The sequence below is a fragment of the Lampetra planeri genome, chromosome 49 (genome assembly GCF_965212315.1).
Source record: "Lampetra planeri chromosome 49, kcLamPlan1.2.h2, whole genome shotgun sequence".
Classification (NCBI taxonomy): domain Eukaryota; kingdom Metazoa; phylum Chordata; class Hyperoartia; order Petromyzontiformes; family Petromyzontidae; genus Lampetra; species Lampetra planeri.
The window spans coordinates 8952927-8970862 of NC_136155.1; the positions used below are offsets into that span (position 1 = coordinate 8952927).

Consider the following 17936-nt stretch of genomic DNA (forward strand, 5'->3'; position numbering starts at 1 on the left):
ACTTACTGTTAGTAACTCAGCTTATTGTAGAGTATATTTAGTATACTGATGATATTATGTAGTTTATACTTTAGTTGTTTACGTGGTGGTTTTAGTTACTGCAGCTACATACTATTAACACTCCTTCCCTTTATTAATGCTACCCCTATCCCCTCCCTTTGATGCTGCTAATCCTGCATAATGCACGGGCATAAGTAGTACTATTCACATACCTGCATTTCCCATATCCCCTCCCTTTGATGCTGCTAATCCTGCATAATGCACGGGCATAAGTAGTACTAATCACATACCTGCATTTCCCATATCTCCTCCCTTTGATGCTGCTAATCCTGCATAATGCACGGGCATAAGTAGTACTAATCACATACCTGCATTTCCCATAAATATGCTAAATTCCTCTTGATATGCATATTCTTTTGTCAAGGTGCCCTTTTCCCCCCTTCCAACCCAGCTTATATACATGCTCCAAGCACGTGTGCTGTTTCATTCAGACGCTGTCGCCTCGACAGACCTGTTTTCACCTGAGGACGGCTGCTTGCGTTGTGGCCGAAACGTCGTGAGAATTGTTTTATTATATTTAATTTTTATTATTTTATTACTTCCCTTCTACGTGACTTTACTGAAAGAACCAAGAAGAAGAAAAATTAGTGTTGTTATAACAATTCTATATTTATTTAAAGTTGCGCATTTTGATGTGACGTCACATTTCTCAACCCCCCCCCCTCGTCACACACCCTAGGTGCGTGACGTCATTTATGGACGGCCCCTCAAATGTGTTGTCCTTCCCCCGCAACTCCAATGAGCACGGTTTGCTACGTACGATGCAAAAGAAGTCCAATACACAGTACATTTAAATCAACTTAAAAAATGAAAGTTGCAGCATTAAAACTGCAGGTAACCGCGTCGTCATTACTTGCAGAGACGGCAATAATCCTGAACGGTCATGCACCGACGGCTGTTGAGGGTAGCCCGATAGAGCCACGACTCGCAGCTGCAATTGCTGAAATATGACGCGCAGCAGAACAAGGACCGAATGACTCAAACGCCAAAACGTCAATAAACCCAGGGCCTCGACGCAACGCAGCGCAAGACGCAGCGTTAAGCGATTGCGTCAATCGGACGGCTGGGCGGGCCGCTCCGCAATTGTTGAGTCTCCCTGGTGGTGCGATTAACGCCGCAATGATGGCGCTCTCCCTGCAGGGGGAGGGGAGCACGTGGCCACGGGGACTGAGGGCAGCAGAAGCAGCGCACCGAGACGGGCAAGCGTGGGGTCACAGACACGCACGTGCACGCGCCAAGTGCTCAAGGGCAACTCAAGGGCAGCTCAGGGGAAGCTCAAGAGCAGCTCATGGGCGGCTCGATGGCAGCTGAGAGGCAGCTCAGGGGCAGCTCGATGCAAGCTCAAGAGGCAGCTCAGGGGCATCTCAGGGGCAGCTCAGAGGCAGCTCATGGGCAACTCGATGGCAGCTGAGAGGCAGCTCAGGGGCAGCTTATGGGCAGCTCAAGCGATAGCTCGATGCAAGCTCAGGAGCAGCTCGAGGGCAGCTCAGGGGAAGTTCAATGTTAGCTCAAGGGTAGCTGAGAGGCAGCTCAGGGGCAGCTCAGGGGAAGTTCAATGTTAGCTTAAGGGTAGCTGAGAGGCAGCTCGAGGGCAAGCTCAGGGGCAATTCAGGGGCAGCTCAAGGACAGTCCTTAGAAGCCACGGGGCAGCTGGAGCGGGAAGGGTTCCCGTGAGGCGCCGTGCCATGCAAGACAAGGACTTCGCCGTTCACTAACAGCGAGAGCCCTGGCTCACACACACACACAGCCCGGCACGCGCTCATTTGCATAATTAATTTGCGAGCGAGTCCGTCCCTTCCGGATGAGTGATGAAGCTTATTAAGGAGCCCCACTCTAATTGGTGGCCACACACCTGCGCGTTGCGTGGCAGCCAGGACGCTCGTGGAGTCGTTTTGCAGATCGTGTTACGCGGCGACCCAGACACTTCCTTCGGAACTTCCAAATCGACTCAGAAGGCGATCCGCCTGCTTGCCATGCCTGCCCCTCCACGTCAAAATAAATACGTATAGATATATACGCAGGTTATAACGACACGCGGCTCATCAGCTACGCGACCTCAGAGCGAATAATTTCCAGCAGCATTGATTCAACACAGGAAAAACTGCGAACCGGTTTCGTCATTCAGTGTGAACACTGCCATGAACACATATATTTTTTTTCGTCCCGTGAGGTCGCCTCATTCTGTCGTTCGCAAAAATCGACCAAGAACCCTGAATTAATCCTTTAGAGAGAAAGAAAAGCCCTTCGTTCGTTTAAAAATATAATTCATGCATTATGCGTTGATGTTAATGGAAGTCATTTAAACGTGTGAAAATAAATGAAATAACCGTTTGTGATTCGATTGACAAAAAATTATCCAATGTGTCCAGACTTTTGGGCGACCCTGTACATACAGAAATACCCTCATTTCCGTCTCCTCTCCCCCCTTTACGTCGTTTTGAAAACACGTCGTCACGTGATTAATACCACTCATCCGATTTGCGTCACCTCAAGCCCACACGAACGTCGCTGACAGCCTTTGCCTCCACCGTACCCTGTAAAATAAATCGCTTTGATTGACGTCATTTCGACATTCGTCCCCCGTTCCTTTCCATGAACGCATCCCCGACTTACGTAAACGGGTCTATTGGTGCACAAACGCAGGAGGCGTGATTCTCCTGCGTATCTACGTATTGTGTTACTCGTGTCTCTCCACAAGGACGGTAGTTGCGTTTGACTTACCGTGGTGATCGCGGCTCGGTGCCCTGCTCTGGAGCAGCCCGCGATGCGAGTTCTGATCGCGACGCTCGGGAGGAATGCGCACGGCTCAGCCGAGCGGGCAGCCGTGATGCCGCGCGTCCATTCCTACAGCTGTGGTAGGTGTGTGATGCTGCCGCCACGAAGCCGCTCGGCGGGCGCCCCATCTACGACCTCGCCACCACCAAGCGACGGAGCCAACCCCGCGTCCCCCTCACCTCACCTCACATAAACACACCCCCCCCATAGAGCTCCGAGGGGAAGTCACCTGGCTGACCGGTTTTAACCCGAGACGCCCTTATCGGGATGACCTTCACGGTTTCCGGCGACCAGGGAATTGGACGACCTCCCCCGATGCTACTTCGCACCGCGGCGCTGTGACCCCCCACACACGCACACGTATCGACGACAGGCAGGGGAGGAGCGAGACGGCCTAAGTGGCATGACAAAAGGGGCTCGAGCGCGTAGGTGCCATTATTAGGGAAATTAAAGGGTAAAGCTGGAATTACGAATAATCAGAGGGGCGGAGGCACGCGGGGACCCCGTGCACAAATTCCCACGGCGAGCCTTTGTGATGGACGCCGCCGCATAATACGCATAACAAAGGCATCATGCACCGGCGCAGTCAAGCCGACCACCCATTGTGATGGGGAGGCATGAGAATGGAACTGATTAGAATATGTGCCGCGCATAAACGCTGGAGGAGGGAGAGGGCAGGGGAGGCGGGGCCTGGGACGGGAGATAGGATAAAAAAATTAACCCGTAAAAACAAAGTTTTTCACTATAAATCCTTTATATGCGTGGCATCGGTTTTATTTTATTATTCATTTCTGTTTTTCTTGAGTAAGAGTTTCATTTTTATCACATTGGTATTTTAAATTAAATATGAAAAAATAAATTCCTAAAAAGTGGAAAATTTAGGAAAAACATTTTTTCACGAAAATAAATTGTCACACACAACGAGTCTGTGTGCAAAATGTCAGCTCGATTGGATCACGGGAAGTGGGTTAAAAAACGACCGAAAGATTTGCACGGTCGTAAGCAAGCAAGCGAACTTAATATAAAGGATTTAAAAAATGAGATGTGATAGAGCAAATCTGAGATCAGATTTGGAATCAGCACCGTGAAATTAGTTTAAAACAGCCGCAAAAGTCCAGGCCAGAAAAAAATGTTTTTTTTGTTGACCAGTGTTATCTAAGCCCCATCCCCTCTCTCTCCTCCTGCTGCCCCCCCCCCTCTCCCCCTTACCTCACGCGCAGCCCCCATTCTTGCTCTGTCCCACCCCCGCTCTCTCCTCCTGCCGCCGATCTCCCCCCTATCTCACAAGCAAGCCCCCCTTTCTTAGCTCTTCCCCACCCCCTCTCTCTCCTCCTGCCGCCGATTCCTCTGTAAATTGCATCCCCACCCGCTCGCTCGTTATGGCAACCCCTCCCCTCCCTACCCCCTCGGATTAGCTGACGCTTGCTCGCCTTCTGTTTGCTAGCCTTACATTTACTTACAAATTCCATCCCTGGCCCCACCCACTCACCCTTGGGTGTACCCACCACACACGAATATAACCTCCGGTGGCAGGAGCTCTCTCGCGACATTTCCTCTTGCCTCAGCAGTCCGCCTGCTGTATTGTTTCACCTGAGGACGATGGCTTGTGTTGCTATCGAAACGTCGTGATCTATTATTTTTCTACCTACGTGACTTTAACTAAAGACCCAGAGTATGGATTCCTGCAGTCACGAAAGCTTCAAATCAAGATTCTGACGATGAATCTAGAGGTAAAACCTTTGACCGGAAAAGAGAGATCTAGAGCTAAATCCTCTGGACTGACACGAGATATCGATAAGTGCATATAGTTACTAGCCATCGAACAAAGACGGTCACCGCATCGAGCGCTTTCAGGTGCGCTGCCGCGGTCGTCTGGAATGCTCTCCCTTCCGATGTCAGGAAGCCACTGGAGCTTATGCAATTTTAAATCATCTAGGTTGAAAACTAATTTCTTTAGAATAGATGTTTGTGTTTCGTTTGTTGTCCTTCCCCCCACACTCCGATTGGCACGGCTGGTTACGTACGGTGCGAAAGAAGTTCAACATACATACAACATATGGAACCCCAATTGTCACCGCTCAACACACGCGGGCGCACCAACACAGACGCTCAGTCGAGGGCGGTGCGGTGAATAAGCGTGCCGGTCATTTAAAATGCCGCCCCGGGAGATCAAATCTTCTCGATTATATGGTACAAGTCAAAGTCTAGTACCAAAGGCCATGTTGCTTTTGTGAGCTAATTGGCGGTGAGGGATTAAAGTCGCTTTCACTCCACACGAGTGAGAGTGAAGGTGACAATCGAGGGCATCTCGACACGAAAGTTTGCACTGTAGGTAAAGGCGTCTTATGTGCGAGTGTGTCTGTGTCTTCGCTATGCCCTTGCCAGCTGACAGACCCCGTGTAAACGAAATATCCCATCTCAAGGCGCTACGCGGACACGGGAGTTGAATCAATACAAGTCGACGAGAGTCACGGGGTACGGTCCACACAACGTCGACACGACACAAGCAGCAAACGACGCTGCGCCAAGCTGGGAGCGGTAGCCTGGCGCACCCCCCCCCCCACCCCTCATCTTCACCACTCACAACCTCACAATCGCCCCAGCCATGGCCACCTCGTCAACCCGGCCCTGCCCGTCTAGACTTCCCGTGTGGCACGAACGCCCAGTGGGATTATTTACGGCGGCCTGCTGGAGCCGGGCGAGATAAATCAGCTTGGCGAGCACGGGGAAAAGTCTTGGACTACACTCGCGGGCTCCGATTAAGAGCTGGGGACACAGCGGAGGCGTCGCGCTGCTGTAACGAGGAGGAGGTTGCTGGATAACGATGCCTCTATTAGGACACGAAGGGCAATGCAGAACTAGGTCGTCCTGCCCACGAGCCGCCGGTGCCGCCATAAATCAATCTCCTCCTCCGAGGGCGCCCTTTTAATTGCCCGACAAACACAGCTGCCGCGCACGTGGCCGTTACTCGCGCGTCTCCTTCGCGGGTCACGTAACCCGACCGGCCAGGGGAAGGTCCTCGGTTGGCCCGCGGCAGAGCGCCGCGTTACCCAAAGTGGGGGGGGGGGGCATTTCGGGTTCCCGGCCACCAACCTACCCAGGGTGGTGCCCCAAACGGGCGCGTTAGCACGGGGAGACTCGACGCAAATCGAGCAATCGGGTGCTGCGGAAAAAAACACTTTAAGGCACTCAAGAGGCGGGGGAAACACATTCCGGACGACGCCTTCCCCCCCCTGCTGTTTGTGCAATTAACCATTTACTAAATAGTGCTGCGCTAGCCTGCACTTAATAACCCTATCGCGGGCCTCTCCTTCCCACAGAGACGCGAGGAGGCAGTTTTCCTGGGAAAATAATCAACTTTAATTCCTAAGCAGCGCGTGATTATTTTGTATTTATTTATTTTGTGAGCGATAGTGAACTTCTCATCAAATCACTCTCGCCGGGGGGCAGGGGAGGGGAGTGGGGGTGTTGCACACTATTGTTAAGGCGTTCTCTTCTTGGATCGTCTTGGCACGCACGCACCATCTGAAGAAGGCAACAACAGCGCCCCACTGCAGGTGCGCTACTGGGGAGGGCCCCCCAAGATATCGAAGCGTTCATCTGAAACAAACTTGCGTTAAACAGCAGACGTGCGCGCTTCGGATCATTCATACAATGCACAGCAGCAAGTACATAATTCGTCGTCGTCGTCGTTATTATCAGGCATGGTCAATCCACTGCTGGATGAAGGCCTCCCCGAGCCCCGCCACTTCTCACGGTCCTGCGCTGTAATAATCCACGTTCTGTGCGTGATAATGGCGGCGGGTGGAGGGTGGGGGGTGAGCCAGGTGATGGCACAAAGGGCCGACACCAAGTCTGTAGCGTTAACCACAAGAGCAGCGCAGAACCACAAGTCAGCAGCACCTGGCCCACGATGAGTATGGACTCAATGGAAGAGCACAGGAATCAACACACGGAACGCACAACCATGGTCCCCTTAACACATTTTTTTTATTTCAACGGTGACATCAACGTTAATTTCCATACTCGCAACGTAAACTAATGAATGGATGAGTGAACGTGGAACCCATAAACTTCAGACATCACGTTTACAACTGCAGTTGCATAGAAGTGTTGTCTGCGGTGGAAACAACACGAGTGATGCCGAAACTGCTCACGACATCGAAAGTTCAACAGTGGAAAAAACCCAAAGCTCCAAGTGGGGAATTAAAATGATTCAAAAGGGGCATGGAGATCTTAATAAAAACGGCTTTCGCAGTTGCATTATTTACAGCCGCCGGTAACCGCGTGCGTCGTCAAACGCTCCCTCAGCCAGCATCGCGAAGAGTCAAGTCGCCACACCTTAAAACTCTTTGGGATGAGAATAGTTTTTCCCTTTTAATCTAGCAACAGAACAGATGTCAAGATGTTAAAACACCAAACTGAAACACCAAAAGTTTGGCGTCCTCTGGTCTAACACCATTTGAGACTAGGCTCAAAAGAAAGATGCCTCTGGTGTGGACCAATCGGTTTCAAATACAATGCATATATTATCAGAGTATGTTTTTTGTTTGCATTCTGACCACAAGTATTGTGGTTAATGCAGACATGATTCCTTGTTAAAGGTTTCAGTTTGGTGTTTTAACATCTTAACACCTGTTTTTGTTGCCAGAAAAAAGGGGAAACCCTATGCTCATATTTTGGTACTGGCAAAGGAGGTCCCATGATGTAGCTATTTGGGAGTTTGTCTTATCTTCAATTGTTGCTCTGTCAATGGCAATTCCAATTTTGTATTTGTCGTTCACCCCCCGTAAGTGGTCTGAGCAGCGCCTGGCGGTGGCTCACTGCTACAGCTGACGACGAGCCGCTGCCAAGATCCGGATGGCTCGCCCGGGGTAACGGAACCCCCCCCCACACCCGCCGATGCTGAGCTGTGTGTGAGGGGCCCCTTTGCTGGGGAAGCTCCGCTTATGTCGTCTGCGCGAAAGGACGACGCAAACGCGGCCACACCCCCAGCGAGTCAGTCCAACGCCTCCGCGAGCGGCACGTGTCTTTTAGAGTTGCCTTTTGTGTTTTCGTTCTTTTGTCCTCCTTAACACGGAGTAGGCTTTCGCAACCAATATTATCCAAAGTAGATGGGGTTTTTTAGGTTTAGTTGCATAAACATAAATGCGTCGTTGAATCTGCCACCACCAGCACTCGAATTGTAAGTATTGTGGGTTTACTCTCTAATACGCGCGTGTTCTGAACTAGTAACCAATTGACATGTTTCATACTCTTTGGTTCTTTCGGTAAAGTCACGGAGGTATAAAATAAAATAAATCACGTTTCGATTGCAACACAAGCAAACATCATCAGGTGGAAAAACCACAGCAATACATTTTTTTGCTGTGGTTTTCCCACCTGATGATGATTGCTTGTGTTGCAATCGAAACGTCGTGATTTATTTTATTTCTACGTGACTTTACCGAAAGAATCAAAGAGTATGAATTCCTGCAGTCACGAAAGCCTAAAATTTAGATTGGCATGTTTCACTTACGTGCCAAACCTTACTAATTTGGCTGTGTCGGTTGGTGGCAGGTTTAACAACACATTTACATTTAAGCGATCAAACCCAAAAACACTATTGTCGTCCTTCCCCCGCACCTCCGATTAGCACGGTTGGCTACGTACGGTGTGAAAGAAGTTCAACATACATACGTGCGTACGTACAAGTGCAGAACACGGCGCGCCTGAAACCCCGAGCCTGACTCTTGCAGTTGCGATGTACCCTGTTTGCGAGCACCCTCCCCTTTCATCACTCGCTCTCTCATTGCATCGTCCCATCCCTTAGCTCCCATTCTCAACATTAGTTGCGCACAATCAGTCGCTGCTCATTGCCGAGCAGACGGCCCTGTCCAATGTTATTAGCTTCTCCTAATGGTGGGTTCATGCTTTTGCTTTCGAAACAATGAAGATAACCCCCCGATGACTTCATGTTGGCAAGACGCTCATGTTTTCACAGATAACGTTACATTTAAATATACATCATCTCCCTTGTTCTGCCACAGATAATTAAAACGCACGTGAAATTGAAACGCTGGTAAATATTAACCTGTGCTAAAGGTCGCGCTATTGCCCATTGCCGCTGTAACGTGGGAATATTCAAACGCTTGCATGTGGAAACGCAGCAGCGTAAATGTTTGTATCAATATTTACACTCGGTTTGTGTGGTTTCCACATCGTAACGTACATAGTGTTTAATGTTACTGGTGACCCCAACCCTATAATCCATCAACATCATGTTAGTACGTCTACGTCATCTTAAGATGCTTGTCGGCCAAATCCGTGTCTGTTATTTCCTTAGAGCTTATTTCTCCGTCTCTTCAAACTCAAGTGTTCACCCGAATGCTTGTTCAACCGCGCGCACGGAGGAAACTAAAAATCTCATCGGAGCAACAGAGGCTCGCCGGAACCGAGATCCTTCATCCCTCGGGGCCTGACGCGACGTGAAGGGTGATCGATCGGGGTGGGGGGCGCGCGACGGCTAAAAGGGGAACGTGACTCGGGACAGGAAAACGATGCGCGCGGAAAGCCTCAAACCATCATCACGCCAACTCCGCTCATCCTCGCAGCACCAGCGGCTTTTGGCGAGCTATCGAACAAAGACGGTCGCCGCATCACGCGCAGATGCGCTTCTGCGGCCGTCTGGAACGCTCTTCCTTCCGATATTAGGAAGCCATTGGAGCTTTGCACTTTTATATCATCTATGTTGAAAACAAATTTCTTTAAAAATGCTTTTAATGTTTAGTTTGTTATTCTTCCCCCGCACATCCTATTAGCAAGATTGGCTATGTACGGTGCGAAACAAGTTCAACATACAAGCCGAGTGAAACGCAGAGCTGTGCGGACAATGCGCACCACAGTCCCAGCAGCGCAACGCAGCACGTCCAGCAGCGACCGTAAGCACCACTCAACGTCAGTTCGTGTGGCGCTTCTGAACGACGGAAATGCACTTTCATCATTTTCCCTTCCGCAAACTTGCAATGTTCCGAGCGGCCAATAAAAACGGCACGCAAAGACATTGCAAACCGTTTGGTTTTGCGACGCGATTCCTGTTTGCGACAAGGCATTGGTTGTAAATCATAAACGAATGAGGACGTGAAAGCGGTTGTGGACACACTGATGTTTGCTTTAAGCCCCATCCGCGTGCGTCAAGCAACAGCGTGCACGTAGAGCGACCATTGAGGTTACGAGTTATAATATTGCCGGGCGTGGTGACGGTGGTGGTGGTCGTCTGCGATCCAGCGCCACGGAGGAAGGATCGTGGATGAGGTGCAGACCTAACGACCGAGCGTGCGCACAAGAACCCGGCTACTAGGGAAACAAGGTGCCGCCCGTGCGAGGCAGTACAGCAAGTAGGTCCCGCACCGTCATGTGCAAAGTGCCCGTGTTTGCATACTCGGAGGATTTCTACAAGCATTCGCGTTTCTCACCGAACCAAACACCAGACAGGAATTGGTCGACTTCCCAAGCAGGAGGTATCCTGTGTGCTGCCCTGGGCGTTAGACGTTTAAGTCATGTAGATCGCAAAGTTCCGTGCTGGCGTAGCCGGTAAGGGGGCCATCCATTTAGTACGTACGCAAAAATCTGTCAAAACTTGACCCCTCCCGCCTCCCTGTATACACGTGTACTTTTTACACCCCCCCCCCCCAATCTGCGTACGTACGCTTGACGCACCCCCCCCCCCCCCGAATCCTATAGAACGGCCGATATTTAATCCACGCAGAAACGATCAAGGATTAATAATATTAACGTGTTTAAGCAAACAGATGGTGCACCGTCGGACTGTCTAACTCATTTGAAGGCCAATGTAGACAAATTATTATGGAGTCTTCACCCCCCCCCCCCCCCGTTGCCTATGCGTACATTGTCAGTAGACCTCCCCATACGCAAGCGAAGTGGCTGCGCGATTCGGAAATAGGGGCAGCGAACCTTCAATCCACGACGGAGGTTTTTTTGGGGGTTCGATCGCGGTAGATATAAATGTGGCGTTATACCCACCACTGCCCGGCACAGCCAATTAGTAAAGTTTGTCACGTAAACAAAACGTGCCAATTAGTTACGACTTCAGCACACCGCTTGTGTGTTGGAGAGTAAACCCACAAACATTGACAATTCGAGTACGACGCTTCGCCGGTAATTACAACCAGCATTAATAGGCGACAGCCAAAATTGTAGAGACATCTTCCTGTTTCGGTCTTAAATAGAGGGATAAATGTGATGTCGTCACTTTCGAGCCGCATTTATATTTGACTTTATCTCACTCAAAAACCTTTATTATGGATATCGACCGCGAAAGCCTATGTGTTAAACGAACCATCCAAATGTTAATGTTTGTGATGTGCAAGTTAATTAGGCTTACAACGTGAGTTCAAACGATAACGAAACAACACACACAAACACACACGTGCACAAAAGTCATAACATTAACATAATGACCCATTCGGGATTATACAGAAGCAATCATCGCTTCCTACTACGAAAAACTCGCCAGGATCTCCCGGAAAAAAAGAGGCTCTGCGAGGCTTTCCTGGGTAGGCACGGCTAAATAAGAGCGCACACGGAAGAAGTCTCGACTGCACGCGCTTGTAACCCAGAACTCTCCTGGTCTCTTGGGCTAAAACGAAACTATTTTTTTTATGTTTTTACCAAGTTAAGGCGCACTGAGCTATGCAGCTCTTTTTCAGAAGCGACCTGTCACAAATGATAGCTCAACGAAGTGGCTTATCGCGTGTAAATGTATAGCAGCCAACGCATGTTGATTCCAAGTGTGGAGGAAAAAACTGGAGGACCCGGAGAAAAATCCACGCAACCACGGGGAGAACATGCAAACTCCAAATATACAGGCGTCAGGGTCGGGATCGAATCCACAACTTCCTTTATACCAGGCGAGGTAGTTAACACCTCGCCAACCGTGGCTCTCGCCTGGTACAAAAAAAACACTCTTGGAATTTGACCGCGAGGAAACGAGTGTGAATCCCCTCCTCTGGAAGCAGGCGACTTGCATGCGAAAGCATTTGCATCGGCAAAAAAAAACAAACACGGCTTGTGTAAAGTGTCTCAATCTCATTACGCTTCAGCTAGGAGCAACATCAAAGTTCAACACTGCCTACCCGCAACAGCGTCTGAACACTGTGAATCTAATGAGCGGATGATGACTTGCGTAGCCACTTTCAAAAAATGTAATCGATGGTAAGGTTCTCTTGTAGTAAGATAGGACGACAGACGATCACAGCAATCAGATGAGACACTCCAGGGCTGAGACCGCTCAGGTAAGGCGCTCCCCGAGACAAGAAGATCTCTTTCAATGGTCATCAAACGGACAGCAATATCCGGTACCTTTAATAACCCAGAAGGGTTGGCCGATGAATTTTTGTGGCCAAATCAGTGAGACTGTAATTAATTCGCGAGATCCTTGAAAGAAAGGCGTCACGTTCGCGACTTACCAACGCCCATTAAAAAGGTTTTGCTTTCACTGTAAACATTTCTTAAAGAACCCAGAATCACCACTGGACTTCACTCTGCGCTCAGCACGCCCGTTTAACCTGCCCGCACGAAAGGGAATTATTTTGCAAGGTAGCAACTCCCTCTTGCCGTTATGGGCAGTTGAGTCAAGACGATCATCAAGCTCCCTCAACCCGAGCCCCATTTTCACCCCGTGGGAAGCAGTGAAAATTAATGCTCAGAAGCGTTTATTTACAATTGATAGTGTCTCACTGGAGAATATTGCGCTCAATGCTCAAGGCTCCTGTTCAATAATTCTCCATAGGCAGCTCTCGTCAGCCTGCATATATCCATGCTGTATACAGCCAGTTACACCGCTCAGCGACAGGGCGTTTCCCGCTCGTTGAAGAGGTTTGTGGTTTCGAGACCGGCAGGCCACCTTGGTTAATACCGCGGATGAGTTGGTCATAGACTGCGCTCCGTCTGCTTCCCAGTGGACCCTAAGAGATCCCGCGCCATCAGTCACGAGACCAGCCGTTGTGCGCCGCTCATGCGATGCCCTAAATCTGCAGAATTTTAAACATTTTACCCCACAATTACTCAGTTGGGATTACACACGTGACAATCATCGATCATCGCATCCCCCCCCCCCCCACTGGCAGATGCTGCTCACTTACAAGACGAGCCACCTTGAACTTGAAAACTTTTTTCGCACCTTGTATCACACAGGGACAAGCTGCCACATTTTAACTATCTGAGATGAGATGTGATGCGAGCGTTCTTGTGTTTAGTTTCTTGTTCTTCAGCACGGTTGGCTACTTGCGATAGTGCGAAAGAAGTTCAACGTACGTACGCACACACAAGCTGCTTCTCGCGTGTACAGTGCTTCAAGACGCCCCGACGACGTAACAGAGGACGCTCTATCAAAACAAATAATTATGCAAAGTGTGTGTGTGCTAAAACTTTACCAGTTGCATTAAAATATAGTTGAGAATCACACCTTGAGAACTGTCGCCAGGGAGTCTGGTAGTTGTCGTTCATGAGTATGTATGCATGTCGGCATGTGTTTATACATTTTCAGACTGTGCAGTGTATTTCTGTGCTATTTTGTGTTACATTTTTACAGGACTAATTACACAAAAATTGCATTGCCTATTTTTTTTTTTACACAAACAGAATGGAACTCAAGATGGAAGCAAACCCAACGTTAAAAATAAGACCAGCTCTAGCAGCCGTCTCTCATTATTCAAACATAACTCTGTACTTTGTAGTAAGAATCACCTTAGAGTGATTATCTTGTTACCAGCTTGATGTGATCTCAGTTTGGATCTCCCGATACGCACCGCTTCGCTAAACCAGCCAGAACGAAGTGAAGACTTCAAACTAATGCCATTAAAGCATCAGACAAAATGTTTAACCAACACTAATCATGGAATTACACAACCATCCGTTTCCACTAGCTATTGCTAAATAAGACGGTACACATCATGGACATAACATCTAACACATGGGGCCCAGGCCAAACCCTGGCTCTTCAATGGAACCTGTGATGATTTGTGTTCCGTGCAATGCGCACACACACCAATGGGGAGTGCAGACAGCAGCAGCAAACTCCCGGTGTTGCGATGCACCGGCAGCGTGGAGATGCTGCTCACCATCAATAAAATAACACTCAAGACGTTCCCAAATGGGTTGTCCCGTGGTGGGGATCCAGGGCCAAGGGTTCACGGCGTGGCTGCATGCCGGCCCTGCGCCCGTCTGCAATCGTGTCCGTGATACCTGCGCTGCACACGGCGTCACGTTTTGTCTGTGACAAAACAAAAGCTTCATAGCCCATCGGATTTCTCCAGGATAGAGATTCTGATTCTGCCGTGATGCGTATAAAAACTAGGCCCTTGCCGAGGAATATGATCGGCTCCAGAGGGACCGATAACTCGTGCCATTTTGCAACGGCACCCCCTCCCCCCACACCGCCCCCACCCCCCCCAACACACCCCCGCAACCCCATCACGAAAGTCCGACAGGGGGCAGTGGTGCTGCTGCCGTGATTGGGGCGCCCAGCGTGGCCCAGCGTGGCCCAGCGTGGCCGGACGGCGCGTGGGGTAGTTCCTCCGGATGAGCGCGGGGGGGGGGGGGTGCACGTGGCGCAGTCCCTACAGTTCCTCGTAGTCTCCGCCGCCCTCGGTCGGGTCGCCCCCCGTGGCCGGGTCGCCCCCCAGGAAAGCCTCGAGCGCGCTCAGGTCGCTCCCACCGACACCACCACCACTGCCGCCACCACCACCAGCACCACCACCACTGGCACCCGCGCCCTTCTTCTTTTTCTTCCTCCTCTTCTCCTTTTCATCGCCAGCTCCTCCTCCCCCAACCTCCTCCTTATCACGCTCCTTCTCCTTGTGCTTCTTGTGTTTGCTCCTCGACTTGTCCGGCCGCTCCTCCTCCTGGTGCGCACGGCGGGGGGGGGGGACACAGCGCCCGTTGGGACGAGCGCGTTGTACGCGAGGCAATCTCGGTGTGCAGCACAGCAGACTACTGGAGCAGCAATGGCCAGAAATCGAAAAGGCTGAGGTCATGCAGGTTAATGCAGAGGTTATGTGACTGCTTTAGAGTCCAGGGCTAATGCCCGACTGAGCAGCTGAATGCGTGATTGTTTTATTCAGATTTCTGGTGGTTATTAACTGGGTTCATGAGTCAAGAATGAATCTTCTGATCGCAGATAATTCACCATTTTCCATGGTGGCGAGAGGCTTCATTACAAATGCTATAAACTCCAATGCAAATCGCAATATAACCAAAACAGGAATCGCTTTGGAGGCAGGGTTAAGGATCATGCAGAGATCATTAGGGCGCCGTTGTGGCGAGATATTAACTCCCCCGCCTGGTATACAGGAGGTCATGGATTCAAGCCCGACCCTGACGCCTATATATTTGGATTTTGCATGCTCTCCCCGTGGTCACGTGCATTTTTCTCAGGGTCATCCCAGTTTTTCCCTCCACAGTTAGAAACATGCGTTTAGAGTATTTGACTGCAATACATTTCCATATGATAAGCTGCTAAGTTGAGCTATCATTTGTGGCCCGGTCGCTGCTGAAAAAGAGCTATGTAGCTCAGTGGGCCTTACTTGGTAAAATAAAATATAGTTTAGTTTTAATTTAGCTTGTGTGTGGTCAGCTATACGTCCAATCTGCAGGGCTGCAAGCTGATCTAACCAAACATGTGGCTATAAGAAGACCCTGCTTCCACTTTCTGGACCTTGTCCTGATGACACATAACGTGGTTTCAAGTGAGACGTCCCATCTAACCACTCAATTTATTTGCGAGAATTGTCCTTCGGTTTACTTGTGAGCTGAAACAATAAACAATTTGAGTGTGTTGGACAACTCGTGACAAATTAATTTGTTTGGCTGTGTCGGGTGATGGAGGGCACATAATGATACACATTTTGTCTTCTGCAACAGTATAAAATTACTTTGTATACTTTAATTAAATATTTTGTCATAATGCAATAGAAAATATAGCTACCCGGTTGTGTTCCAACTGAATATCGACCGTACGTTGTGAAATGTGAATCACAAATATTCTGATATACATTGCACAAAATTACGTTATATATACACTCCACGATGACACGGATGGTCATTGTGTTGTGCGCTGTTTAGCTTTACGTCGAACGAGGACCAAATCTCGCAGGACAGGTCCTTACCTATAAAACACCTGGCAGTTCACCAGCATTTGTTCAAGCAAGCCTGACTGCTGGTGAGACGCTGAATGCCGAAAGTGGTCATCCAGATGCAGGTTGTATTAAACCAATGGTGTCGAGAAAAAAGAAGTCACTGCCAGAAGGCCGTGCGACGATGGGCTGTGCGACTGTTGGACGTGGAGATGCAGATGTGGGAAGGAAGGCGATGGTCTGCGCATGTATTGTTTGATATGCGGCAGTCGTTGGAATTGTTGACTGAACGTGGGAGTTGTCATCGTCCGCTCACCTTCTCCTTTTCTTTCTTTTTCTTCTTCTTTTTATCTTTGGACAAATCACTGCCAGGTTTATCTGTGGGTCACAGAACAAGGCAGGGTTATCTGTGAGAAGCCATGACCGGGTCACAGCACAAGGCTCGGTTAACTGTGAGAAGCCGTGACCGGGTCACAGCATAAGGCTGGTTTAAATGTGAGAAGCTGTGACCGGGTCATAGTACAAGGCAGGGTTAACTGTAAAAAGCCACGTCTGGGTCACAGCACAAGGCAGGGTTAACTGTGAGAAAACAATGTCCGGGTCACAGCACAAAGCAGGAGTACATTTCTAAGGGTCATTGTGATTTTACAGCTGTTTACACGTCTGAAAATGTTGCTGCAAACACGTTCACCATGGTGAGCAAATTCGTTCAGTATTTAGATACATTTCTGAGAAGGAACCCTCTTTAAAATTCCACCTTTGGGCGGCAGACCGCCAGACTGACAGACTGAAGAGACCGACAGAGCGGTCTCCCTGGGCCTTTGAGCAGTGAACGGAGGCAGTGGCTGCGTGGCGCAGAGGGCTATGTCTCGGCACTGAGGGGCACTGCTGGTTCTGCGGGTTTGAATCGGGGCATTCACTCCGAGTTAACCTCTCAAGTCAAGTGATTGGGGCGCTGCGGTGACGAGATATTAACTACCTCCTTGCCTGGTATGCAGGAGGTAGTGGGTTCAATCCCAGACCCTGACGCCTGTTCTATATTTGGAGTTTGCATGTTCTCCCCGTGGTTGCGTGGATTTTTATCCCGAGTCCTCCGGTTATTTCCTCCATATTTAGAAACATGAATTTAGAGTATTTGGGTGCTATAAATTTCCACATGATAAGCCACTTCGTTGAGCTATCATTTGCAGTCAGGTCGCTTCTGAAAAAGAGCTACATAGCTCAGTGGGCCTTACCTGGTAAAATAAAAGAGTTGTTTAGTTCGTAATAATAGTTCAGATTGATGTTTTCAGCCCAGTCAACAATTAAGCCCAGTCACCGATAAATCGGTCTGAGAATCTCATAAAAATTGGAACTGTCTCCAAAGAATAAACCCAAGCAGGCTCAGACACAGAGCGGCTTCAGCATAGAACGATTTCCCGAACACATCCGGATATGATGCCACCAATCTCACCTTATTTAAATGTCTAATTGAAATACACTTCCACTGCATCTGCAACCGTTCCAGCTACAGTGCTTTCTATATGATCCAGCGTTGTGCGCCATTGAATTACTTTTGTATTTATTCACGTGTTTGGCTGGCTGCGATGTTCATTTTATTGATGCAAACCGTTTCAATTACAGATTTTAAAAGTTGGGACGTGTCGTCACGTGTTTGTTATGTATGTGTAAATCAATACCCTGGACACCCTTGCAAATGAGATGTATTAACCAAGGCGGCCTGTCGCATTTGAACGTTGAACCTCACGCGCTACCGCTGTGCCACCCCACCCACCCTGAGTATGGCCGAGAGGTGAATGAAGGGGTCAGCAAGGTATTTCTGTAATATCATCATCAAAAAGGCCATTCTCTAACAGAGGGTGATGCACTTCTTTCTGTGAGGGTTCCTCATGGAAATTGCTTCGTCTCAACACATACTGCTGATAGGCCGTAAGGTGAACAAGGAAAAAGTGGCTAGAAAATGATTTT

At 49.3% G+C, this 17936-nt stretch overlaps 1 protein-coding gene across 2 annotated transcripts in view; it reads right to left on the bottom strand.

Moving 5' to 3' along the window:
• Positions 1-14370: 14370 nt before the first annotated feature.
• Positions 14371-17936, bottom strand: part of RABL6 (RAB, member RAS oncogene family like 6) — a 56487-nt gene continuing 52921 nt past the window's right edge. For both annotated transcript variants that reach the window (XM_078615995.1, XM_078615996.1), the window contains exons 16-17: positions 16285-16346; positions 14371-14738 (exon numbers count right to left, since the gene is read on the bottom strand). In XM_078615995.1, the coding sequence (XP_078472121.1) occupies positions 14454-14738; positions 16285-16346 (347 nt within the window). In that variant the 3' untranslated portion in view covers positions 14371-14453. The remainder of the gene's footprint in view (positions 14739-16284; positions 16347-17936) is intronic.